The 25,556-nt window shown below is 43.0% G+C and overlaps 1 protein-coding gene across 1 annotated transcript in view; it reads right to left on the reverse strand.

The window, feature by feature from the left end:
* The window catches only part of slc4a3 (solute carrier family 4 member 3), a 44,522-nt gene that overhangs the window by 6,930 nt on the left and 12,036 nt on the right, over positions 1–25,556 (reverse strand). Inside the window, exons 6-17 of the mRNA XM_055230701.1 lie at positions 24,450–24,673; positions 15,657–15,802; positions 12,657–12,834; positions 10,113–10,248; positions 6,556–6,715; positions 5,987–6,092; positions 4,433–4,617; positions 3,627–3,846; positions 1,848–2,063; positions 1,626–1,774; positions 1,323–1,517; positions 155–337 (exon numbers count right to left, since the gene is read on the reverse strand). Of these exons, the coding sequence (XP_055086676.1) occupies positions 155–337; positions 1,323–1,517; positions 1,626–1,774; positions 1,848–2,063; positions 3,627–3,846; positions 4,433–4,617; positions 5,987–6,092; positions 6,556–6,715; positions 10,113–10,248; positions 12,657–12,834; positions 15,657–15,802; positions 24,450–24,673 (2,098 nt within the window). The remainder of the gene's footprint in view (positions 1–154; positions 338–1,322; positions 1,518–1,625; positions 1,775–1,847; positions 2,064–3,626; positions 3,847–4,432; positions 4,618–5,986; positions 6,093–6,555; positions 6,716–10,112; positions 10,249–12,656; positions 12,835–15,656; positions 15,803–24,449; positions 24,674–25,556) is intronic.

The following is a 25,556-nucleotide window of genomic DNA, read 5'->3' on the forward strand; positions in this document are numbered from 1 at the left end:
AGTGGAGCACTTCCTGTATCGCCACTTGATGACATCACAAGGTGGAACAGAGCGTTTTCCGTTTGAGAGAAGAAGCTCGGCCTAAATCTGCAGAGTCCGAGTCCGTTTGTGACGAGGAAACGCCCTTTAAACATCGTCGTCATCTCAAACGCACCTTTCCTCCTAAAAACCTGCTGTTCCGGAACTTTCTGAGGAAAAACGCCACAAAGAAGGTCCCCATCATGAGCACGAGGGACAGCAGCGCCGTGTTGGGCTGGTTAAACACCGGCCCCTCCTGGTCGTCAGGGAGACGGCCGCCGCTCGGGTACACGGCCAGCAGGGGGTGCTCTCGGAACACCTGAGCAACACGACATACGCGTTAGTACAAGTATATAAGTACAAATATGTGTTAGTACAAATATGTGTCAGTACAAATATGTGTTAGTACAAATATGTGTCAGTACAAATATGTGTTAGTACAAATATGTGTTAGTACAAATACGTCTTAGTACAAATACGTCTTAGTACAAATACGTGTTAGTACAAATACGTGTCAGTACAAATATGTGTTAGTACAAATATGTTAGTACAAATATGTGTTAGTACAAGTATATAAGTACAAATATGTGTCAGTACAAATACGTGTCAGTACAAATACGTGTCAGTACAAATACTTGTCAGTACAAATATGTGTCAGTACAAATATGTGTCAGTACAAATACGTGTCAGTACAAATACGTGTCAGTACAAATACTTGTCAGTACAAATACTTGTCAGTACAAATATGTGTCAGTACAAATACGTGTCAGTACAAATATGTGTTAGTACAAATATGTGTTAGTACAAATACGTGTCAGTACAAATACGTGTCAGTACAAATACGTGTCAGTACAAATATGTGTTAGTACAAATACGTGTCAGTACAAATATGTGTTAGTACAAATATGTTAGTACAAATATGTGTTAGTATAAATACGTCTTAGTACAAATACGTCTTAGTACAAATACGTGTTAGTACAAATACGTGTCAGTACAAATACGTGTCAGTACAAATATGTGTTAGTACAAATACGTGTCAGTACAAATACGTGTCAGTACAAATACGTGTCAGTACAAATACGTGTCAGTACAAATACATGTTAGTACAAATACGACTCAGAGATTTGGCGGCCCGTTTACAGATTTAATTCATTCTTCAAACTTTTTGTACAATGAGCCTTGACATATAAACACGTACATATCCTGGCCCCGCCCCATCGTGGCCCGAGCGTCAAAAACGTTCGCCCACCGCTGGACTAGACCCGAGAACTCGCCTCAGGTCAAACTGCAGGCGGAGCACGTACCTTGAAGATCTTGGAGAAGGTCTCGTAGATGAAGATGAGGGAGATGAGGAAAGCGAAGATCTCCTGAGTGAACGGAGAGATGTAGCGCACCAGGAAACTGCCCTCCGCCGCCACGATCACGAGAACGATCACGATCAGCCAGAACCCGATCCACACGCGGCCCGTCAGATACTCGAACTGCTGAGCCTGGCAGAACTGCGGACACGGAGAAGGTCACGTGAACCCGAGAACTGAGACGAAACTACGGAGAGAAGAACATCTAACGTCCTCGTGCTACGGAGAAAGACGGAAACTCGTGTGAACCTTGTAGAAGGCCTCCTCGAAGACCAGCAGAGGCCCCGAGAAACCGATGATGAGCAGAGGCTGACCGGCCAATAGCGAGAAGACCACACCCAGCGTCGCCGTGGACACGATCAGCTCCGTCACGCCCATCATGCCCTCCGTCTTCTCCCCTGCACAGGACGAACAAAATTTAAAAAAACGTCACAGTGTTCTTTAATAAAAAACAACCCGGCGCGTTCGTACCCAGCAGCCCTCCGAAGGTGATGGTCGGCGACAGGGCGGCGAAGTAAATGAAGATGACGGCGGCGATACACTGCATGTCCAGAGCGTCCCTCAGGTCGCTCACGTAGTGGGGGAACCTCCTCCCGATGTCGTGGATCAGACCTCCAAACGGGACCCCAGAACGTTTCAGGGGGTCTATCTCCTGATCCACGGACTCCTCCTCCTCGGGGACGGCCTCTGGAGAAGATGAGGGTAAATGACGTCCGTTTATGGATATAGTTGTAAAAATAAAATCGTGATCTGCTTCCTGAGACGATCTGCTATTTTGGCGAAAGCTCCGTTTTGTGATTACCGCGTTTTCTGGACTATAAGTTGTGACTTATATGTGAAATTATTAAAGTATATAGTTTCGCATGTTCGTTATTGTCACAGTCACGACCACACGAGGGCGCTCTAGATGTTTTTACCAGTTTGATGGACATGTACTTCCAGAGCGACGCTTCATCTTCTTCTGGAGTTGGTGGATTTGTTCAGAATCGACACCGAGGATGAAGAATTCAGTGGATTTATTGATTTGGAGTGAGATCCAGAGTAAACTCGTTGTTTTTTATACTTTATTTATCTGATTAACTGTTAATATCGTACGTTAACAAACCAGACACGTGTTCAGTTCTGTCTGTGCTTCATGGAGCTGAATAAATATAAATGTGTTACGTTAGTGTGATGTACTGATATTCAGCCTGTTGGTCCACATTTTATTATTATTATTAGAACTTCACTTTAAAGATAAAATGTCTGTTCTTGGTCTCAGATTTTGTAAAATAAATCTCCCAAAAGAATGCAACTTATAGTCCAGTGCGACTTATATATGTTTTTTTTCTTCATTTTTATGATTTTTTTATTATTTAATTTTTTTTTTTTTTTTGTGGTGCAAATTATACTCCAGTGTGACTTATATATGCTTTTTAAAAAATTGTTATTTATGTTTTTTGTTTGTTTTTTTTTTTATTTTTTTGGTGCGAATTATACTCCAGTGCATTATTATGCTTTTTTTGAATGTATTTATTTTTTTATTTTTTATTTTTTGGTGCAAAGTATACTCCAGTGCGACTTATGTTTTTTTTCTTCATTATTACGCTTTTTTTTTTTTTTTTATATTTATTTATTTATTTATTTATTTTTGGTGCAAATTATACTCCAGTGCGACTTATATATGCTTTTTTCTTCATTATTATGCCTTTTTGGCTGGTGCGACTTATACTCCAGAGCAACGTATTGTCCAGAAAATACGGTAAATGTGTTTCTTTTATGCCCCTGATCGTCTGTATAAAGAAGTGGAGTAGGTGAGTGTGACGTCACCCGTAGCGTCCAGTCAAATGAAGCTCATCGAGGCTAACGGCTATAGCGGCTAATTTCATATTTGTAAGTATCAGAGCAACCGAAGAGCCAATCTGGAGCGAGGCTGTTGAAGGTAACGCCCCCTGTCAATCAAACCTGCAATTTTAGGCAAAGAAAGCACGGGATTTGTCTGTTATTAACGTTAATATCTTGAGTTATGGACACAGTAGCGAAATAAAAATACCAGGATCACGTTGAGCGGGTTAAACTCCACCTACTCCAAACACGTTAGTTCCACGGTGAAGGCATTACGAAGATCAAGATGTACATGAATCGTGATAAAGTTCCATCTTTCTAGGCTCAATAAAAGACAGAAACGACGAGCAGGTATCAGGCCCTGCACTAGTAAAGCTACGCAGTGTTTCTTTAAGCTAGCCGGCGTTACCCTTCCGTCACCGTTACCTTTGTTCTCCAGCTCGAAGCCGACGATGGACTGGCGTTTCTTCAGCTCCCGCTCCTTCCTCTTCTTCAGGAGCTGTTTCTGGAAGTCCACCACCGTCTTGAGCAGATCTTTACCCTCGATGTCCGACGGGGGGAGCACGATGCTGCAGTCCAAGAACTCGTTTATGCCGTTCAGAAGGTCCTGCCGGTCGTCCGCGAAGTACGCCACCTCATGGAAGTTCTAAACGTGGCAGGGAAAACGCAAACGATAGCCTCGGAGTCATTTTTCGAGGTTTTCAGGACGTCAGGACACACAAAAAAACTACTGCAAACTTGTCATTTGCGCTTGAAAGAAACATATTGTGGCTTCAATTCTCTTTTAAACATGCTTTTCGTCACACTGGGATAAGTATTTCTCATTTACTAACTTAAAAAACACACTTTATAAACTACACAATTGTTTCCAATGAGGTATTTAGTCAGTGGAGCTCCCTCTACTGTCAGCAAAGGGAATTAACATTTAGAACATAAACTAATCAAATGCTTATCCCAGGTGAATGCTATGCTAATATCGTTGAGAACACGCTTAGAATGAGTCCGGTGATGGTTTATGGGCTTAAAAACTGGGCCGGAGAAGTCTGGAATTTTGTCTATGACGCAACTAAACTGGCAAAATGTAAACGGAGCACCCTTAAGGATTAAAAAAGACGACTTTGGATTAAAGGAGTGATAAAACAACTGGGATAACAATGTAACACGATTAAAAGTTCAAGAAAGTCACATTTAGTCGCATCATTTGAGATCTTTACGCAGTCGTTCGTTTTTACCTTGTCGGACATGAGCGTGGAAAAGGAGCGCCCGATCTCGTGGTAGTCCATGCTGCTCTGACTCGGGCCCAGGAGGAAGAACAGGAACCGGACCGGGACCGGGACCTCCAGCATGGACTCAAACAGGACGGCCTCGTTCAGACGCACAAAGGCCATCGCCGCCTGCTCCAGGAAGTCCACGCAACCTGAGGACGAGGACACGTCACGATACTTAACACGTCGATTTATTGTAATACGTGAGAGATGGAACAACAGAACTGGAATTTTTTTTTTATTTTTGTGGGGCAATCTTTACAGTGAGTACTTTATCTTTCTTTTCTTTATATAATATTTGAGCTGTTGAGGGTTAATAACTTCTATGATTCATTACAGATAAAAACTGACCACTAAAGTGAATCATTCTGCTATTTATTTATTTATTTATTTATTTATTTATTTATTGCCAAGGGAGACCAGATTTTCAACATTCAAAACTGGGACAATAAAATTAAAAAAACAAGTAACACTGTCCACTCTTGACTCACTCATGGCTCAGTTTATGATCTAAGGGACTTCTGTCGATTCAAAAGACTGCATTTTTTGCTCATTTTCTATATTTTAACGGAACAATTGGCAATGTATTCCCCCATCTTTACTGTCGGCGGGGATCAGATCGGTTAAAAACACACACCTGGGACATTTCTTGCATAAAAAACAGGACAGTCCCGGGTCAAAAGGCACTGCAGCTCACACATTTTAACAATTTAGACGTGCGTTTTTTTTTTTAACCACGAAACCTGGAAACTGGAAGTAGAATTCGTACAGCTATTGTGTCCAGTTTCCTTTAACGGCCCTGCTATTGTTCTCTTTGTTTGGGTCTGATGATGTCTAAGGCTCCTGTTTAAGGAAGGAGTGGTCTTTCCTAACAAAAATAGCTTCTTTAACTCTAACTCTCAAACCATTTCTTTTCTCTGGCTAAAATCTGAACCCCACTATCGTCAGAGGAGTGTTTAGTGAGTTTGAGATGGAGATGAACGGCGGATTGTGGTCCTGAGCAGCTCTCACGACTATGGCTGTTTGCAGTTTCAGTGTAGTTAGCTTCTCCCTTCAGACAGAAATAAGTCAGTGTCCAGCAGTAATCTGAGCAGAAATGAAGAAGCAGCTTGGACGAGCAGAGAAACATCTTCACTCCTACGACGATTTGTACAGTTACAGATTTAAACTTTGTCTTCTAAACTCCGTCTATGCCTTAAAAGCAACACACTCCTCGTTCGTTTAGGCTCTAACATGTCGTCAGTGACATCCATCCTCAAGTTCCTGTCGACTGATTTTTTTAAAAACGCTGATTTATTCATTTTGCCGTGACAAAAACCCAAACAGATAGAATTGAACAGGGAGAAATGATGCTAATAATGAAGCTGTCAACTATCAGAATCATACACAGACACAGACAGGGTGGGTGCTGCGTCTTGCTTAAGGACACAACGACAGTCTGCAGTCGTCCAAGCGTGACTCAAACCAAAAACATGCATCTTTTTTTACAGTGAAATCGTGGAGCGGTACCACAGAACTGACCGACGAGCACGATGACGGCCTCTGCGTCTTTGGGGATCTTCTCCATCAGTTTGAAGGATCTGGCTGCGGCCGGGTGGTGCTCCGGGGGCAGAGGGTGGAGCGACGTCTGGGGAGGAAAGGAATCGGGAGCGAGAAGAACCGGACGGTATCACGACGTGCAAAAGACTGAACTTAACACGATTAGCTTTGAACATCGCGATGGAAACATGGGAAGTCATTTGGAGTTTAACAAAGCACTAAAGAAGGACTTTGTAACTTTTTTTTAGGTAGAAGACTCTGCTTTTTTGTTTCCGTAGCGATGCAGCGGTGCCAAAAAGACCGAGTTACAGGTGAGACTCTAAATCAGTGGAGAAGATTCGAGCAAAAGACAGATTTTCCTATTGATTACACACGTTGCCTTGAAATATCTAAAAGGTAAAATCACAAAAACAAAACAAAACATTTGCATTTTAATAATTTAATTTAAACTTCCCCCATCTGTATTAAATATTATTGTCCTATAAAAAGCCGTGACGTCGTCTGAAACCCAGATCTTCTCAAATCAGATGTTTCTTTGGTCCTATACTCACGAACAGAGTGGTGAAGACGTCTTGCTTGGGGTCGTACGCTCCCTTCTCGCGATGCTCCTCTTCTAACACTAGGGGCAGGCTGCTGGCGTCCAGGTGGTTGTGGTTGAAGCTGGAGGTCGAGTGGTGTCGATGGAACCGGTGCTTCATGTCGCTGGGATGTCTGCGAGAGAGAGAGACACGGGGTTTACACGACGACGGCGAGGAAGAACAAAGTGAGGCCGCGCAGAAATAACAGTTCGTTGCGTTTATTTACGCGGCGCCCACATCGTTTTACAGCGCGGTATTCACCCAGCCCGAACTCGAGGGCGTCCTGGGGCAGACCGGTGGAAGAGAGACTGCCAATTTGCACTAGAGCGACCGTGGTACCTGATCTTCTCCCGTCCAAGAACTAACCAGACCTGGCCCTGCGTAGGTTCAGAGATCAGACAAGACTGGACTTTTATAAATACGTTACAAAGTATAAATATAGTTACCGTATTTTCCGGACTATTCGTCGCACTTTTTGTTATAGTTTGTCCGGGGAGTGCGACTTATACTCAGACGCGACTTATATGTGAAATTAATCAAATATATAGTTTCTTCACATGTTCGTTATTGTCACAGTGACGACCACACGAGGGCGCTCTAGACGTTTTTACCAGTTTGACGGACATGTACTCCCAGAGCGACGCTTCATCTTCCTCTGGAGTTGGTGGATTTGTTCAGAATCGACACCGAGGATGAAGAATTCAGTGGATTTATTGATTTGGAGTGAGATCCAGAGTAAACTTGTTTTTTCTGCTTTATTTATCTGATTAACTGTTAATATCTTACGTTAACAAACCAGACACGTGTTCAGTTCTGTCTGTGCTTCATGGAGCTGAATAAATATAAATGTGTTACGTTAGTGTTAGCATTAGCGTTAGCGTGATGTACTGATATTCAGCCTGTTGTTCCACATTTTATTATTATTATTAGAACTTGACTTTAAAGATAAAATGTCTGTTCTTGGTCTCGGATTTTGTAAAATAAACTTCCCCAAAAAAAGCGACTTTGTTGTAACGGCAGGTGTGGACCAAGGTGCAGACTCGGGGCAATTTTACAGTGTTTATTTACAGAAGTGACACAATATTACAGGAACGAGGGTTGATCTGATGGTGAGCAGGGAGCAGAGTGCGAGCCAGGGTCCAGTGACGTGGAGTGCAGGGATAAGCCAAGACAGAACCAGGGCTGGGAAGCAGGGTCGGAGCAGGGACGGTCCAGTAAACAGGATGATCCGGCACCGAACAGGATGTTGATACGCAGACGATCTCGCACTGAGTGTCTGGTCCTGGCTCCACTTATGCTCCGCAGCAGGTGGATGTAATTGCGCTGATTCGCTCCAGGTGCGCGCGGGAGGAGCCAGGAACTCCGCCCAGCTCCAGGCTCAGACAGGTGAGGGAGGGGAAAGCACACAGGGAGACAGAAAATGCAGGATCATGACAGACCTATAGTCCAGTACAACTTATATGTTTGTTTTCTTCATTATTATGCATTTTTGGCTGGTGAGACTTATACTCCAGAGCGACATATTGTCCGGAAAATACGGTAATATCATGATTCCAGTCTGTTTTGCCTTTTTGCACTGTTTTTCCTCCTCTCTTCTGTATTTGAGCCTGGAGCTGGGCGGAGATTCGGGCTCGTCCTGTGCACATCTGCAGTCCATCCACAATCAAGCTGCACCTGGAGGACAAAGGGACCCAGGACTCGACACTCAGCGCCAGATAGTTCGCATGTCCACTGCGTTACAACTCTTCTTGGCTCAGTTTCATGTTTTTGCATTTTGTGACTCTTTCGAAGTTGGATATTTTCGCTCCTCGTCAGATCCCGCTCCCTGGACCCGCTCAGCTCCTCTGTCTCCGACCCAGCTCTCCACGACCGGTACAAACCTCACATTTTCTGACCTTTACCCGTACAAACACCCCCGCTCTCAACAACCTGATCGATCTACCTTCATTCGCACATTTAAAACTGTTAATAAACATTGTTAAACTTTTCTTTGGTCCCTCGTGTCAGTCGTTACGGGCAGTTTATCGTCCGTAAACCCAGAATCCAGAGCCGTAGGCGGTGATCTGACTGGGCCAAAGGGTTGGTCAGAGCTGGGAACTGTTTAGATAGACACTGATCCGAAGGTTAGCGGTTCGAATCCCGCTCTCGACATAAACATCATCGGCTGAGCTGTGACATCCAGTGACTCACAGGTTGACGGTGCAATTCCAACTCCCACAGATGACACATACGGTTGTTGTGTCCTTGAGCGAGACACTTAACCCTCCTCACCTCCAGCGACTTTGAATGTGCGAGTGGTTCCTTGACGTAAAGAGACTTAAAAATGGAAACGCGCTGTATCAAATCGTGACCGTTTACCATTTAACGCTGAGGTAGATTTAAATTCTTCTTTTCATATAAATTACATAAAGTTTTAAACACCGTTGTGGCGAATCCCACGTGTGTTTTGTATCAGTGGTCCCCAACCAACCAGCGGACTGAGGACCGGTACCGGGCCGTTCCACGTTTGCTTCCGGACCGCACAAAAACAGTAAATAATATCAGCGACCGCATCTTCTCTGACGTAACTTTCGCCCGTCCCTCATGACACGATAATAAACTCGTCCGTAGATATATAATGAAAATCCTGACAGGAAATTGCCACAGAAATCTATTTGATGTAGTGGCAAGTTTTTTATCTGCTCTTTGTCTCCGCGATGACCAGACACAAGTAGAGCCACAAGCGAGTGAAAATGAGCCAAAACAAAAGTCTTTGGAGAGGTTTTTAACAAAGAGGGAAAGGACTGAGGAGCCAGAAGAGGAGACTACGACCTCCAAGAAAAAGAAAGATCAATTTAACAGATAACACCAGGAGTCCTACTTAAAATATGGTTTTGTCTCTACAGGTGAGTCTCACGCGCCGAGTCCGCTCTGCGTAATGTGCAGGAAAAGCAAACGAGGCGATGAAACGTTCAAAACTACTTTGGCACATGGAGACTAAGCACCTGGGATTAAAAGATAAGATTTAGAGTTTTTTGAAAGAAACAAACGTGAGCAAGAAGGAAAGAACAAACAAGCGCAGGGCTCACACTGATCCCGCGTATAGTGAGTTTTTTTTTTTTTTTTGGCCATATTTATTTGCCGCGCGTAGAAGGCCGGTCCGTGAAAATAAAACCTACATTATTCCGGTCCGTGGTGCAAAAATAAAAGGTTGGGGACCACCGTTTTCTATGCCTATGTTCCCGTTTCATTTTGCTGAATCGTCCGGGTTCACTCTCCCTGAAATAATCCACGTGGACAGAAGAGTTTTGTCGTTACGTAACAGTGAAATCCATATTCCGGCGTGTGTGTGTGGAGCCCTGCTGGACAAACCGGGCGTGACTTTAGATGTTTGTCAATAAAAACACAAGTCACATGTCCAACCGGCAGCTTTAACCGATTTATATTTAGACAAACAGGATGTTGCGTAACTCCCGCTGAGGGCGTAGCTGCGGCTTTATACAGAAACAGGAGAGATTTGGGTTATGGCGTCGTCGATCGCATTGACGTACGTGTGTTTTCGCAGAAGAGCGCGCAGCACGTTGGCCCGGTCCTCGGCTCTGATCTGGTCTGAGATGATCATGGTTTCCACGACGATGTGAGCGATGGCCGGGAGTTTGGTCTGCTCCAGGTCCAAGAGAACGGCTCCTGAACACAAAAAAAACAAAACGATACGGCGTTCGGTTAAAATCGACCTGGATTTAACCGAGAAAGTCCCGCTGAGGTCAGGAATCTCATTTTCAGGGGCGGATTTTTGGTGGATTCCAAGATATCGGTTCAGTCTTTTCCAATTTTGATCAAACAAATTTAATATCTCACAATAATAAACCTGTATTTTCACAAATCTGTCATAACTGTTACAAAACATCTGCAGAAAATGACCTTACGCCGTTTGTGTTTGAAGGAAATAAAGTATATTTTCAGTCTACGCCTTTGTATCGGTTGGTATCTGGTATCGGCAGATGCTTGAAGTCAAAGTATCGATATTGGTATTGGATCAGAAAAGGCTGGATCGTGCGGCTCTCATTACTGTAACATGTTTAAGTCCTAAAAGAAGCAAACTTTTAACCCACAAAGACCCATTTGGACCTGATTTCCACAGAAAAGTTATAAGAGAAACAAATTGGGGTCAAATTGAATTTTAACGTAACTTGATTTTCAGTTTATACAATCAACAATTTTTTCAAACTTAAATTTTTGATAGAAATCATCCAAATGAACGAGTGGAACAATGTTCAGCCTTTTTCATGAAGAAATGTCCATGTTCTGCTGTGAGTGAGTGATTTTTTTGGCATCATAACTTAATGGTGTAATGTGTTTTGTCGACCTGTTTGTTTGATCTTTATTGTTTTTATTTTGTTTTTAATGTTGCTCTTTGGTCGACTCAGGTTGTTACAGTTTGACTGATTCATCTGGTTTTTAAAGTCTGTGAGTTGATGATCTCAAACCTTAATGAATGACTCATTTATTCTACGTCTGTGAACGGCGTCTCATCCCCCTCTCCTCCTCTCCTCTCCCCCACTCCTCTCCCCCTCTCCTCTCCTCCTCTCCTCTCCTCCTTTCCTCTCCCCCTCTCTCCTCCTCCCCCTGTACCGTGTGAGATGGTCCTCCTGAGCTCCAGCAGGCTCTCCTCCTCTCCTCTCCCCCTCTCCTCTCCTCCTCTCCTCTCCTCCTCTCCTCCTCTCCTCTCCTCCTCTCCTCTCCCCCTCTCCTCTCCTCCTCTCCCTCTCCTCCTCTCCCTCTCCTCCTCTCTCCTCCTCCCCCTGTACCGTGTGAGATGGTCCTCCTGAGCTCCAGCAGACCCTCCTCCTCTCCTCTCCCTCTCCTCCTCTCCTCTCCTCCTCTCCTCTCCCCCACTCCTCTCCCCCTGTCCTCTCCTCCACTCTCCTCCTCTTCTCCTCCTCTCTCCTCCTCTCCTCTCCCCCTCTCCTCTCCCCCTCTCCTCTCCCCCTCTCCTCTCCCCCTCTCCTCTCCTCCTTTCCTCTCCCCCTCTCTCCTCCTCCCCCTGTACCGTATGAGATGGTCCTCCTGAGCTCCAGCAGGCTCTCCTCCTCTCCTCTCCCCCTCTCCTCTCCTCCTCTCCTCTCCTCCTCTCCTCCTCTCCTCTCCTCCTCTCCTCTCCCCCTCTCCTCTCCTCCTCTCCCTCTCCTCCTCTCCCTCTCCTCCTCTCTCCTCCTCCCCCTGTCCCGTGTGAGATGGTCCTCCTGAGCTCCAGCAGACCCTCCTCCTCTCCTCTCCCTCTCCTCCTCTCCTCTCCTCCTCTCCTCTCCCCCTCTCCTCTCCTCCTCTCTCCTCCTCCCCTGTACCGTTGAGATGGTCCTCCTGAGCTCCAGCAGGCTCTCCTCCTCTCCCCCTCTCCTCTCCCCCTCTCCTCCTCCCCCCCCCCCCCTCCTCCCCTCCTCCTCTCTCCTCCTCCCCCTGTACCGTGTGAGATGGTCCTCCTGAGCTCCAGCAGGCTCTCCTCCTCTCCTCCTCTCCTCCCCCCCTCTCCTCCTCTCTCCTCCCCCTGTACCGTGTGAGATGGTCCTCCTGAGCTCCAGCAGGTTCTCCTCCTCTCCTCTCCTCCTCTCCTCCTCTCCTCTCCTCCTCTCTGCTCCTCCCCCTGTACCGTGTGAGATGGTCCTCCTGAGCTCCAGCAGGCTCTCCTCCTCTCCCCCTCTCCTCCTCTCCCCCCTCTCCTCTCCCCCTCTCTCCTCCTCCCCCTGTACCGTGTGAGATGGTCCTCCTGAGCTCCAGCAGGCTCTCCTCCTCTCCTCCTCTCCTCTCCCCCTCTCCTCCTCTCCCCCTCTCCTCCTCTCCTCTCTGCTCCTCCCCCTGTACCGTGTGAGATGGTCCTCCTGAGCTCCAGCAGGCTCTCCTCCTCTCCTCTCCCCCTCTCCTGTCTCCTCCTCCCCCTGTACTATGTGAGATGGTCCTCCTGAGCTCCAGCAGGCTCTCCTCCTCTCCTCCTCTCCTCCTCCCCCTGTACCGTGTGAGATGGTCCTCCTGAGCTCCAGCAGGCTCTCCTCCTCTCCTCCTCTCCTCTCCCCCTCTCCTCCTCTCTCCTCCCCCTGTACCGTGTGAGATGGTCCTCCTGAGCTCCAGCAGGCTCCTGAAGGACAGCGAGGCCACGTGAGGTTTGCCCCATCGCCCGGTCTCCTCCTCCACGTCCTCCTCAAACTTGATCCATCGCGCTCGCTCCTTCCAGCGCAGCTCGCTGTGCTCCACGATCAGCTCGTTCAGCTCCACGAACAACTGAGGACGAAACGGAAACGAGAGACATCACAGGAGACGTCTTTAGTGTTTCAACGGCAAACAGACGACGCGGGAATAATGCGCCAGGAAACTCACGACAAAGAAGTCAGATTTAGATTTACAAAGAACTCCACGTTATAAAAACATCTCTCCACATCATAAAAACATCTCTCCACGTTATAAAAACATCTCTCCACGTCATAAAAACATCTCTCCACGTCATAAAAACATCTCTCGACGTCATAAAAACATCTCTCGACGTCATAAAAACATCTCCACGTCATAAAAACATCTCTCCACGTTATAAAAACATCTCTCCACGTTATAAAAACATCTCTCTACGTCATAAAAACATCTTTCTACGTTATAAAAACATCTCTCCACGTCATAAAAACATCTCTCGACGTCATAAAAACATCTCTCCACGTCATAAAAACATCTCTCGACGTCATAAAAACATCTCTCGACGTCATAAAAACATCTCCACGTCATAAAAACATCTCTCCACGTTATAAAAACATCTCTCCACGTTATAAAAACATCTCTCGACGTCATAAAAACATCTCCACGTCATAAAAACATCTCTCCACGTTATAAAAACATCTCTCCACGTTATAAAAACATCTCTCTACGTCATAAAAACATCTTTCTACGTTATAAAAACATCTCTCGACGTCATAAAAACATCTCCACGTCATAAAAACATCTCTCCACGTTATAAAAACATCTCTCCACGTTATAAAAACATCTCTCCACGTCATAAAAACATCTCTCCACGTCATAAAAACATCTCCGCGTTATAAAAACATCTCTCCACGTGATAAAAACATCTCTCCACGTTAAAAAAACATCTCTCCACGTTATAAAAACATCTTCACATTATAAAAACATCTCTCCACGTCTTAAAAACATCTTTCCACGTGATAAAAACATCTCCACGTTAAAAAAAACATCTCTCTACATCATAAAAACATCTCCACGTTATGAAAACATCTCTCCAGTGTCATAAAAACATCTCTCCACGTCATAAAAACATCTCTCCACGTCATAAAAACATCTCTCCACGTCATAAAAACATCTCTCCACGTTATAAAAACATCTCCACGTTATAAAAACATCTCCACGTTATAAAAACATCTCTACGTCATAAAAACATCTCTCCACGTTATAAAAACATCTCCACGTTATAAAAACATCTCTCCACGTAAAAAAAAATAATAATAGTAATAATAATAATGATGATGATAATGATAATAGTTAAAATAATTATAGTAAAAAAAATTATAATAGTAAAAAAAATAATAGTAATGATGATGATGATAATAATAATAGTAATAGCTATGTATGATAAGCATAATAATAATATTAATGGTATAATATAATACGGGCACAGAAGTTGTCCAGAAAAAACAAAACAAAAAACAGATACAATACAGAATATGTAAAAAAAATGTAAAAACTAATAAAATAAATTAAAATAAAATTTAAAAAAAGAATAAATAAATAATAAATGTGCATCTTTGTCTCTCTGTTGGTCGCTCCCGCCCCGTCTCCAGATCCACGTCTCTCTGCTTCATTATAAACTTTCAGTCGTTTTCATTTTAATTCGTCGTTATCGGTTTATATAAAGTTAATCTGCTCTTGGTTTGGACTTTCACTGGAGGATTTGACCTGTGGCTTTGGGCTGACGGGAGAAAAACGGACCAAAAACACCCAGACCCAGGGATGCGCCGATATCGATATTGTAATCAGATATGAACCGATACTGAACATTTTGCTGGATCGAGTATCGGTTTCATGATATTGGTAAAGTCGATATCCTAATCGGGCCTTTGATTCATGTATTTACAGTCAGGGATATCGTGATGACATATTTAGAAGTTTGATGTATCGCTGAAGTAAAAAAAGACGATAAACGATAATATCGAAACTCATTTACGGCTCTGACACCGACCCAAGAGCAGATTTAAACTGAACTGGATCTTCTGTGTCATAAGTTTATTGTGTTTTAAGGAAATAAGTGACATTTTTCAGAAAAGTTTAAAGTCAAAGTTTCAAACATCCGTAACCCAGACATGAGCAGAACATGCAAACTCCACACACAAACTCCATTATACCAGCTCTGCAAAGAAGGGTTTTTCACTTTTTCGACATTTTAGACCTGGTTTAGTTGATGACACTGTCCTCCCCTCTCTCCTCTCCTCCTCTCTCCTCCTCCTCCTCTCCTCCTCCTCTCCTCCTCCTCTCCTCCCTCCTCTCTCCTCCTCCTCCTCTCCTCCTGTCCTCCCCTCTCTCCTCCTCTCCCCCTCCTCCTCCTCTCCTCCCCTCTCCTCTCCTCTCCTCTCCTCCTCTCCTCCTGTCTCCTCCTCCTCTCCTCCTGTCCTCCTCTCCTCCTGTCCTCCTCCTCTCCTCCTCCTCTCTCCTCCTCCTCTCCTCCTCTTCTCCACCTCTTCTCCACCTCTCCTCCTCTCTCCTCCTCTCCTCTCCTCCTCCCTCCTCTCCTCTCCTGTCCCCTCTCCTCCTCCTCTCCTCTCCCCTCTCCTCCTCTTCTCCTCCTCCTCTCTCCTCTCCTCCTCCTCTCTCCTCTCCTCCTGTCCCCTCTCCTCCCCTCTCCTCTCCTCCTCCCCTCTCCTCTCTTCTCTCCTCTCCTCTCTCCTGTCCTCCTCTCCTCCTGTCCTCCTCTCCTCCTGTCCTCCTCTCCTCCTCCTCTCCTCTCCTCCTCTCCTCCTCCTCTCTCCTCTCCTGTCCTCTCCTCCTCCTCTCCTCCTCTCCGTGATGCATTTTTACATTTATTTTAGATTTGTTTTTCAGACATGACAGACCTCGTGCGTCTTCTTCTCCGCCGCTCTCTTCTTCTTCTTGAGGCTGGACAGGGGGGTGGAGCTGGTGCTGGTTCTGGACAGCTGCCCCCTAGAGGATTTCTTGACCAAGTGCCTCCTCAGCCCGGGGTTGTCCTCAAACCTGTGGCCTGAGCAAAAACAAGAAAACAGAGTGAGACAAGTCGAAATGAGATAACGTCATGAAAACAGTCACGATCCGCTCTGTTCCTGCTCCATGTCTTTGTCCCAGATCGTCCTTGTGTCAAACATTCCTGCTCCCTGGACCGTCCCAGCTCCTCCGGCTCTGCTCCTGACCCCGTGTTCCTGCTCCGGTATTGTCTGTTTTGTCTCCACCACCCTGTCTCGTCCTGGTCCTTGCACCTCGCCTCCCGCTCTGGTTCCCGCTCCCTGGCTCCGTCCCTGTTCCTGTCTCTCTGGCTCTGTTCACTCCCTGTTCCTGTCTCTCTCTCTGCGACGCATTCCCAGACTCTGGCTCGCACCCGGCTCCTCGCCCCTCGCTGATCTAATCTGTACTTGTCTGTTATTTCACAAACTGTAAATAAACACTGTAAACCTGCTCCGAGTTCTACACCTTTTTGGTCCCACCTGCGACACAGGGTGGGGTTAAAGGTGGAGGATTTTCACACTGAGGAGGAGGGAGGTGTTTAAACTGTGACCTGAGGAGAAAAGTCGTCCTTTCCTCTCACAAACCTCCTGGTACGTCACTGGTGCAGAGAAAACGACTCTTTTCACACAGAAAGTTCAAATATTATGTTTTCTATTTGGTGATTTCAAACAAAAACAACACAGTTTATTTTGTGCATCGGAAAAAGGATCCAACCTGAGCACGACCTGGTTTAGTTGATGACATTGTCCTCCTCCTCTCCTCCTCTCCTCCTCTCCTCCTCTTCTCTCCTCCTGCTGCTCCTCCTCCTTCCCCCCTCCTCTTCTCCTCCCCTCCTCTCCTCTCCTCTCTTCCTCCTCTCTTCCTCTGCTCCTCCTCTCCTCGTCCCTCTCCTCTCCTCCTCCTCCTCCTCTCCTTCTCCCCCTCCTCCCCCCTCCTCCTCTCCTCCACCTCTCCCCTCCTCCTCTCCTCCTCGCCCTCTCCTCTCCTCCTCCTCTCCTCTTCCTCCTCCTCCCCCCCTCCTCTCCTCCTCCTCCTCCTCCTCCTCCTCCTCTCCTCCTCCTCTCTCCCCTCCTCCCTCCTCTCCTCTCCTCCTCTCCTCCTCCTCCTCTCACATTGATTCTGTGGCTCTTGTTTAAACGGCTCACTGCTCTGACTCTGCTCCATTTAAACAGAAGAGACACGGATCAAACAACTCACTGTGACAGAGGGATCAATGAGAGGAGGGAGGGAGAGGGAGAGAGGAGGGAGGGAGAGGGGGATGGAGGGGAGAGAGGGGGATCAATGTGAAACAGCAGGAGTCACTTCACTGTGGCAATGTGCTCAATATGTGCACAGAGAGAGAGAGAGAGGGATGGAAGGATGGAGGGGAGAGAGGGAGGAGGACAGAGAGGGGAGGAAAGAAGGAGAGAGAGAGAGAGAGAAGCAGACAGAGGGAGAGAGGGAGGGAAGGAACAAGGGAGAGAGAGAGAGAGAGAGGGTCAGAGAGAGATGATATGTGAAGAGAGAAAGGAAGGGGGGAGAGCGAGAGAGGGAAAGAGAGGGAGAAAGAGGGAGAAGGAGAGAGAGGGGGCAAGACAGACAGAGTGAGGCAGAGACAGAAAGGGGGAGAGAGGGAGGAAGAGAGAGGGAGGGAGACAGAACGAGAGAGGGGGAGGTTCAGACGCTATGTGGAAAGAAAAAGAGACAGAGAAAGAGAGATGGAGAGAGAGAGAAAGAAGAGGAAGAGTGGTAGGAGAGCGATAGATTGAGAGGAAGAGAGTGAGAGAATGAAGATAATCTGCTGTTTCTGGACATAATGTGAGAGGAACGATCCGTCCTCTGCATTTGACCCACGTCCAGATCTCAAGCTCGAGTCTGGAGGATTTGACCTTTGACCTGTGCATGTTTTGGGTCGATGGGGGACACGGGGAGAACATGCAAACTCCACACACAAAGAAATTAGCCAACTTTCTGCTACGATCACAAATATCACAGTTTTTTTTTACGCAACGTCGGTCTTATCTTTCCCCGTCCAAAAACACTCTGTTCCACCTCGTGATGTCATTACGTAATCGTCAAATCAATAATCAAAGGTCGTTCGGCTTCACCTGACTCAGCGCGTTCACCGAGATAAAACGCGACTTTGAAGAAAACAGCTATAGTTGCGCCCTCTGCTGGCAACGTCTGTGTTCTATTTTCTCAGAACGAACCAGAACCAGAACTGTTTAAAATCTTGAATCGACAATAAAATAAATAAAAAAACGAGTCTCGTGACGGGACTTTTGGGTCTTTTATGGGATCTGAATGTTTTGGATCTTTTCAAAGAAGAGCCAGTTCTTTTACTGTTTATTTACAGGTGAGGACTCGTTTTATCTAGAAACGAATCACGGAGAGAAACGACCGAGGCTCAGATGTTTTTAAAATGATTCAAACTGACATTGGGAGTCAAATCTAATCTTTTTTTTAGTGAATTAAGCTGTTACTCGTGCCGCTTGCTTTGCTTCTGTGCTGATTCTCGCGTCGGTTCAAAGTTAATCGGGTAAAACTGTAAGCGAATTTGAAAGAAAATGATTGGGTTCTCTTACAGAATCTGGTTCAAATCCTTCACGAGCGTCAGAACCTTCTCATTCTAGACACGTCCCTGAAGCCTTAAAGTTAAACCCCGAGGCTGGAGGTTTTCGTCAAATCGAAGGCGACTCACGTATGCCGTCCTCCGGAGCCTCCAGCTGCGTGTGGATGGACTCGAGAAGATCGTAATCGTCGAAATCCAAAACAAACTCCTCGAAATCCTCAAAGGCTTCGGTGGCGAACACAGACCCGCGGTGCTCCTGGATGCACATCGGCATCGTGATGCTTTTCCTCCCGCCGCACGGCTTCTCCTGGCTGGACGGCTTCTTCTCCGCCACCGCCGCCGCCCCCGGACCTCCAGCTCCGCCGGGGACCCCCAGACCTCCGCCGGGGGCCTCCAAACCCTCCTGACCATCGGCGTCTGTCATCTCCGCTGACGGCACCGCCTCCGAGGCTCCCAACTCAGGTCGAAATCAACCAGCATCCAGCGAGACGTCGGCGCAAAGACGTTAGCGCGCCTTTAGAGCCGTTTTTCCCAAGCTTAGCAGGTCGATTTTACCTCGTTCGTCTTAGAAAATCCGTCACTGAAATGTATCGTCGACTTTTTCTTCGTCCAAGTTGGTGTAAATTCCAAGTTTTTGTGGATCAAGTTCGTCAAAATAACTGTGACTTCCCAAAAAAAAAAAAAAAAGGTATGAAATCCAAAATGGCGTTGAGTTGAACTTCGGTCCAAAAGTCCAATGGCGAATACTTCTCCAAATAGAACAAAAAAACAACAATAGAAGCTGAAAGTAGTCCCTAAACCCGTGAACAGTCGCTTTCCACGGTCTGTGCCTCCCAAAAGTAGATCGGCAGTAATGACATCGAGTTGTTTCGCAGTTCAAAGTATTGACGGAGCTGTGGTCATGTGGTATTGACTTGTAAGAGCTGGTTTTGGTTCCACTGTGTCGCTGCGCAATTTCCACAGAGATGATAAATAAACCTTTTTTTTGAACGAGCCGCTGCGTTATTCACTCGCTCCACACTCGCCCCGGGGCAGACTGACAAAAGAGAGGCTGCCCTGGGCTCCTCTGACCACGACCAAGCCTCACGATAATTAATACATCCATTTATTGTTTGATACTTGACGAATAGAACAGCGTTTTTAGGGGTTAATATCATCGTGGGGCTTTTTCTCAGCGCTAGAGGAAACATTTTTGATTATTTTTCCGTTTTACATTGAGGTTTGAACTGTAAAAGGTTGAATTATGAACTCCCATGACTCATTATAGACAGAAACTAACTACTGAAGTGTTGTAGTTCATATTTTTTAACCATTTTGCAGATTTAAAATACTTTTTGAGGGATAGTATAAATGTCACTATATGTAAACAACACATTTTTTTCACTTATTAATTAACTGTTTCTGTATTTATTACTTATTTTATATTACATATTTATTTATTTATTTACTAAATAAGTTATTTTATTACTTATTTTATATTTATCTTTTCTTTATTTATTTACTTTTTAATGTTTCTATTTATGTATTTGTTTATAGACTTATTTTTTATTTCTTTATCGATTTATTTATTTACTTACTTTTCTATTTATTTATTTATCGATTTATTTATTTAGTTAATTACTTATTTTTTATTTATCTATTTATTTATTTACTTATTTTTTATTTTCTATTTATTTATTTATTTATTTATTTATCTATTTAGTTACTTTTTTATTGATCTATTTATTTATTTCCTTATTTTCCTATTTATTTATTTATTGCTTTATTTATATATTTTTTTTATTTATTTAGTTACTTATTTTTTATTTATCCATTTATTTCCTTGTTTTTTGATCAATTTATTTATGTATTTATTTAGTTACTTATTTATCTATTTATTTATTTCAAGCACAGATCGCCCCATTTTAGGGTTATTTCGTTTTTATGTGCGTGAACGGGTCTGAATATATTTATTTTGTCACATAAAATCACACAGGAACATTATTACTTCAGCCAAAGCTTTGAACCGAAATGTTGCAGCTAAAATTCAGTTTGTTTGGAAGAAAAACTGTTTTTATTTTCCCCGTTTTCTCCAGGTCGGTCCGAAGAGCTGAAGTTTCCCACGTGTGCGCTCACTTAACATGTTGATATCGAGCTTTTTTTAACGACGGAGCGAACCCCGCCCGCCCCCGGCACATTTTAAATCAGTCTAAATGTAGTTCCTCCTGTAGTGATTTATGAAAACTGACATAGTCTCATTTTGAAAACTCCATATTGTAGATTTAAAGTCCTTTTTCGGGGGATAATTATCGTTTCTCATCTAAATAACGATGGGAGTGGATCTCTCCTCACTGAGTTTTTCGTACACGAGGAGGGTGTAAAGACAGGGGGCGCTCCAACACAACCAGCTCTGGAGCCATTTGGAGGTTTGAGGTTGGATGTGCGATCAAAGTGGGGCAAAAATCTTCAAGGGGGACTATGAGCTGAGCGTGGGTCGTTCTAGAGGAGGTCACTGCCCCCTTAAGCCCCGCCCCACCCCGCCTCCACCCCCGGATTTACCCCAAAGGACAGTGGGCTAAATATGATTATTTTATTTTTTATGTATTTATTTATTTATTTCAAGCACAGGTCCACCTTTTTATTATGTATCTTTTTATGTATTTATTTATTTTTTAATGTATTTATTTATATATTTCAAGCACAGATACACCTTTTTAATATGTATCTTTATATGTGCTTATTTATTTTTTATGGCTTTTTTATTTATTTATTTATTTATTTATTTTTATTTATTTTTTATGGATTTTATTTATTTATTTATTTATTTCAAGCACAGGTCCACCTATTTATTCAATTTATTCATTTATTTTTATTATGCATTTTTAATGTTTTTTTTTTTATGTATTTATTTCAAGCACAGGTACACCTTTTTATTATGTGTCTTTTTATGTATTTATTTAGTTTTTATGTTTTTTTATTTTTATGTATTTATTTAAAGCACAGGTCCACCTATTTATTCAATTTATTCATTTATTTTTATTATGTATTTTTAATGTATTTATTTTATGTATTTATTTTTTATTTATTTATTTATTTATTTATTTCCAGCACAGGTCCACCTAAGGCACATCTCAATCTGTTCTTATACAAGCTCAAAAAATGAGTCAGAAGAAGAAAACTTGTCCAGTCCGAGCTCCGTCTTCCATCAGGACAAAAATCAGACACTTTGTTTATGTTTCTTATTCAGTCGAAGGAAAAAACAATCTGAAAACAATCTTATTTTTAGTTTGAATCATTTTCGGGGCTTTTATTTTTGACCAGACCTCTACTCCGATGAGCGCCTCCCTCTGTCCCAGGCCGGACGCTGCAGGGGCCTGTCCCTCTGTCCCTCTGTCCCTCTGTCCCTCTGTCCCTCTGTCCCTCTGTCCCTCTGTATCGACCTGATCACATGGACCATTGATCTGAGCAGGTTTGATCTGAGCACTTCCACTGTCACTAATATTTTCCAAATGACTTTGTTGGTGAAAATGAGCGAGGGCGGAGCAGGTAAACGGGGGGGAGTCAGCGACGGAAATAGAAACGAGAGGAAGTGGGTTTGAATTCTAGTGTTTTTAAATCAATTTCACTTAATAATTCGATAAATGAACAAGAGCAGAGGGTTAAAGTGAGTAGGACTGTCCCATGTGTCGTTCTGTCGATACCAGTTTGAGTGTTCACCAGGAAAACAATATCTGAGACAAAACGAGAGAGAAATGAGAGAAAATGTCAACGCCTGTGTGAGAAAAGTGTGTAAAGTGTGTGGTGAGGGGTTTTACAGACAAAAACATAGAATAAAGCTGATACTGTTTCATCTATTGCAGGTTATTTTTAGAACGTGACCCTGCGATGAACGAGGGAGCACTTATGTTTATGTTTATGTGTCTTTAGTACTTCAAATACTGTGTCAAGGCTTTAGTTTTTAAAGGATTTAGGGATTTAAACTTAAAGTATAAACCAAATATGAACTAAATCTACAAAATGTGGGTAATCTGAAATTTAAAGTTATGATCTATTTATGTATTTATTTAGTTACTTATTTTTGATGTATCTATTTATTTATTTATTTTATTACTTATTTTTTATTTATCTTTTCTTTATTTATTTACTTTTTAATGTTTCTATTTATGTATTTGTTTATTTACTTATTTTTAATTTATTCATTTATTTATTTTTCAATTTATTTATTCATTTTGTTACTTATTTTTATTTATCGATTTATTTATATATTTATTTATTTAGTTAGTTACCTATTTTTCATTTATCTATTTATTTATTTCCTTATTTTTTATTTTCTATTTATTTCCTTATTTATTTATCGATTTTTTATATATTTATTTAATTACTTTTTTATTTTATTTTTATTTATCTATTTATTTATTTTTCAATTTATTTATTCATTTTGTTACTTATTTTTATTTATGGATTTATTTATTTATTTCCTTATTTATTTAATTACTTTTTTAATTTATGTATCTATTTTTTTATTTATCTATTAATTTATTTCCTTATTTATTTATTTTCTATTTATTTCCTTATTTATTTATCGATTTTTTTATATATTTATTTAATCACTTATTTTTTATTTTATTTATTTATTTATTTATTTATTTATTTATCTATCTATTTATTTATTTCAAGCACAGACACACCTAAAACACATCTCACTCTCTGTTCTTATAAAAGCAAAATATGAACTAAAAATTCTACAAAATGTCGGTTTATCTGAAACTCAAAGTCATGATAGTTTCTGTATCATCGTTCAGTAAATGCCCATGAAGAGTTGTTTTTTTTTTTTCAGCCTTGCGTAACTTTGACGTGTTTTTTATAGATCAGGGGTCCCCAACCTTTTTTGCAACACAGACGGAATAATGTACGTTGTATTTTCACAGACCGGGCTTCTACATGTGGCAGATAAATATGGAAAAAATAAGTTAAATGCATAAAAAATACAAAATGGAGGTTTGGTTTTCACTTCTCCTGTGGCGACGTCCAGATGTTTTGGCTCGATTTTCATCCAGAACATCACCAGGTACTCACACCTTTTTGTCTTTGCATAAAACCGCTGCAAAGACTTTTGTTTTTGGCTCATTTTCAAAAGTTTTGGCGAAAGTTACGTCGGAGAAGATGCGTCGCTGATGAATTATTTACTGTTTTTGTGCAAATGTGGTTTATTTTTTTATGGTGATGGTTTAAAAATGAATTTACACGACACATTACAGATAATAGAACTGACGGCTTTAGTGTTTCTTTGCGTTTACATCTGAGCAGCCACAGTGTGATCCACGTTGCGAAGGTTTTACTGCGATTAACCCGTGAAATATTATCGTTCAACGTGTTTTCACGACGGGCCCGGGTCAGATCTTTAACTGAATAACATACAGTGAGTCCGTAAACGTCGGCGAGCTGCAGATGATGATCTCACTTTCACTGTTGCTCCGCTGAAACTGTAAAAGCAGAACTGGCGCGAGCCCAGGCCCGAGCGACACATTCACTCGATGTGCAGATCCATACGGCGCCAATGTGGGACTAAAGCAGGAAACGCCAGAGGCAGGGTCGCCCCAAGGGGAATCGATCACAAACAGATCATAATCAACTCCACGCGCACAGGGACGCACAGGGACGTACAGGGACGCACAGGGACGCACAGGGACGCACAGGGACGCACACGGACGCACAGGGACGCACAGGGACGCACAGGGACGCACACGGGCAGCATTAAAGAGGAGGGATTATACAAAACGGATTTTTTTTTACCTTTCTACCATATTATAATGTTTTTCCTTTGTCAAAAACCTGTCTGAAGAATTTTACATCATCCATGAGTGTTTGAGTAATCTAGCGATCTCTCCCGGGCTCCATTATTATTATTATTATTATTATTATTATTATTATTATCATTATCATTATCATTATTATCATTATTATTATTATTATTATTGTTTTCATTATTATTATTATTATCATCATTATTATTATTATTATTATTATCATTATCATTATTATTATTATTATTATTATTATTATTATTATTATTATTATTATTATTACTATTATTATCGTTGTTGTTGTATTTTCATATTTACTTAACACTTCGTCTTACTCTTCATATCGTCGAGGTCCGCAGACGCCAGCATCTTGGCCTCGGCCTCGTCCGTGGGCACTCTGGTGTACAGCGCCCCCTCCTGGGTCATGCTGCCGATGCGCGTCCTCTCTCTCAGGTCGTAGTTGCTCCTCTGACACAGCGCCCCCCGGTGGTGAAGCGGCTTCCTCCTCAGACACAGGCCGGAGCCGGAGGAGGTGGAGGGGAGGCAGTCGGGCGGAGAGCTGAGGACGGACAAACACCACCAGATCTGAACCCGGACTCTGCTCGAAACTTTGACTAAAAAACGAGGACTAAAGCGTCTTTTCTGAGATTTTAACCGTCTTATAGTTGTTTCCTTCTCATTTTTCTCACACATAATTGTCATAATCTTCAATCGTTTATTTTCAAGACGCCTTTTTGACGATTAACTGCTCAAACCTGTCAGATCCATCTACAATCAGGCATTTAAAACACTCGATTAAAAGAAAAACCTTCATTATCACCACTGTAAATATAAAGTACGTAAATATAAAACGTTCAATTCTGACAGTTTAACTTCGTTTTCAGATCTACTTTCGTCTGAACAAACTCCAGATCCATCGAGTCTGAACACAAACCGCTCAGGTCCAAACTGATCCTGGGCCTTCGCTTCGTCGCCTTTTCATTTTAACCCTCTGGTGCACAGCGGTCACTGCAGTGGACAACAACTAAAACAGAACTTTCTCTTTAATCCATCAGTTTATGTGGAGTGCTCTCTGCTGCCACACTCCATTGAGGTCCATTCAGTGGTGAGTCGGTGTAACTACAAGTAAATTTCCTCTGGTTTTCCTTATTCAGGCCTAAACATTGTGTCTATACAGTGTTAAAATGTCCCAAAAATTGTTGAAAAGCATAAAAAGAAAGATGTGTTTGTATATTTACAGTATTTACAATAGAACACAAGTTAATTCATTTTTACAGGCAGTTCACGATGTTGTTTCATGTCCTGAGAAGAAGAAAAACACTTCAGGAAAAAATGTTGACCAAGGCTTTGATAATTGATGCATCAGAGGGTTAAACCATCAGAGAATCAGCTCCAGACTCTGAAACTGTCTGTAGATTTGAATCATTTTACTAGAAAAGTGC

The sequence above is a fragment of the Periophthalmus magnuspinnatus genome, chromosome 21 (genome assembly GCF_009829125.3).
Source record: "Periophthalmus magnuspinnatus isolate fPerMag1 chromosome 21, fPerMag1.2.pri, whole genome shotgun sequence".
Taxonomy (NCBI): Eukaryota; Metazoa; Chordata; class Actinopteri; order Gobiiformes; family Gobiidae; genus Periophthalmus; species Periophthalmus magnuspinnatus.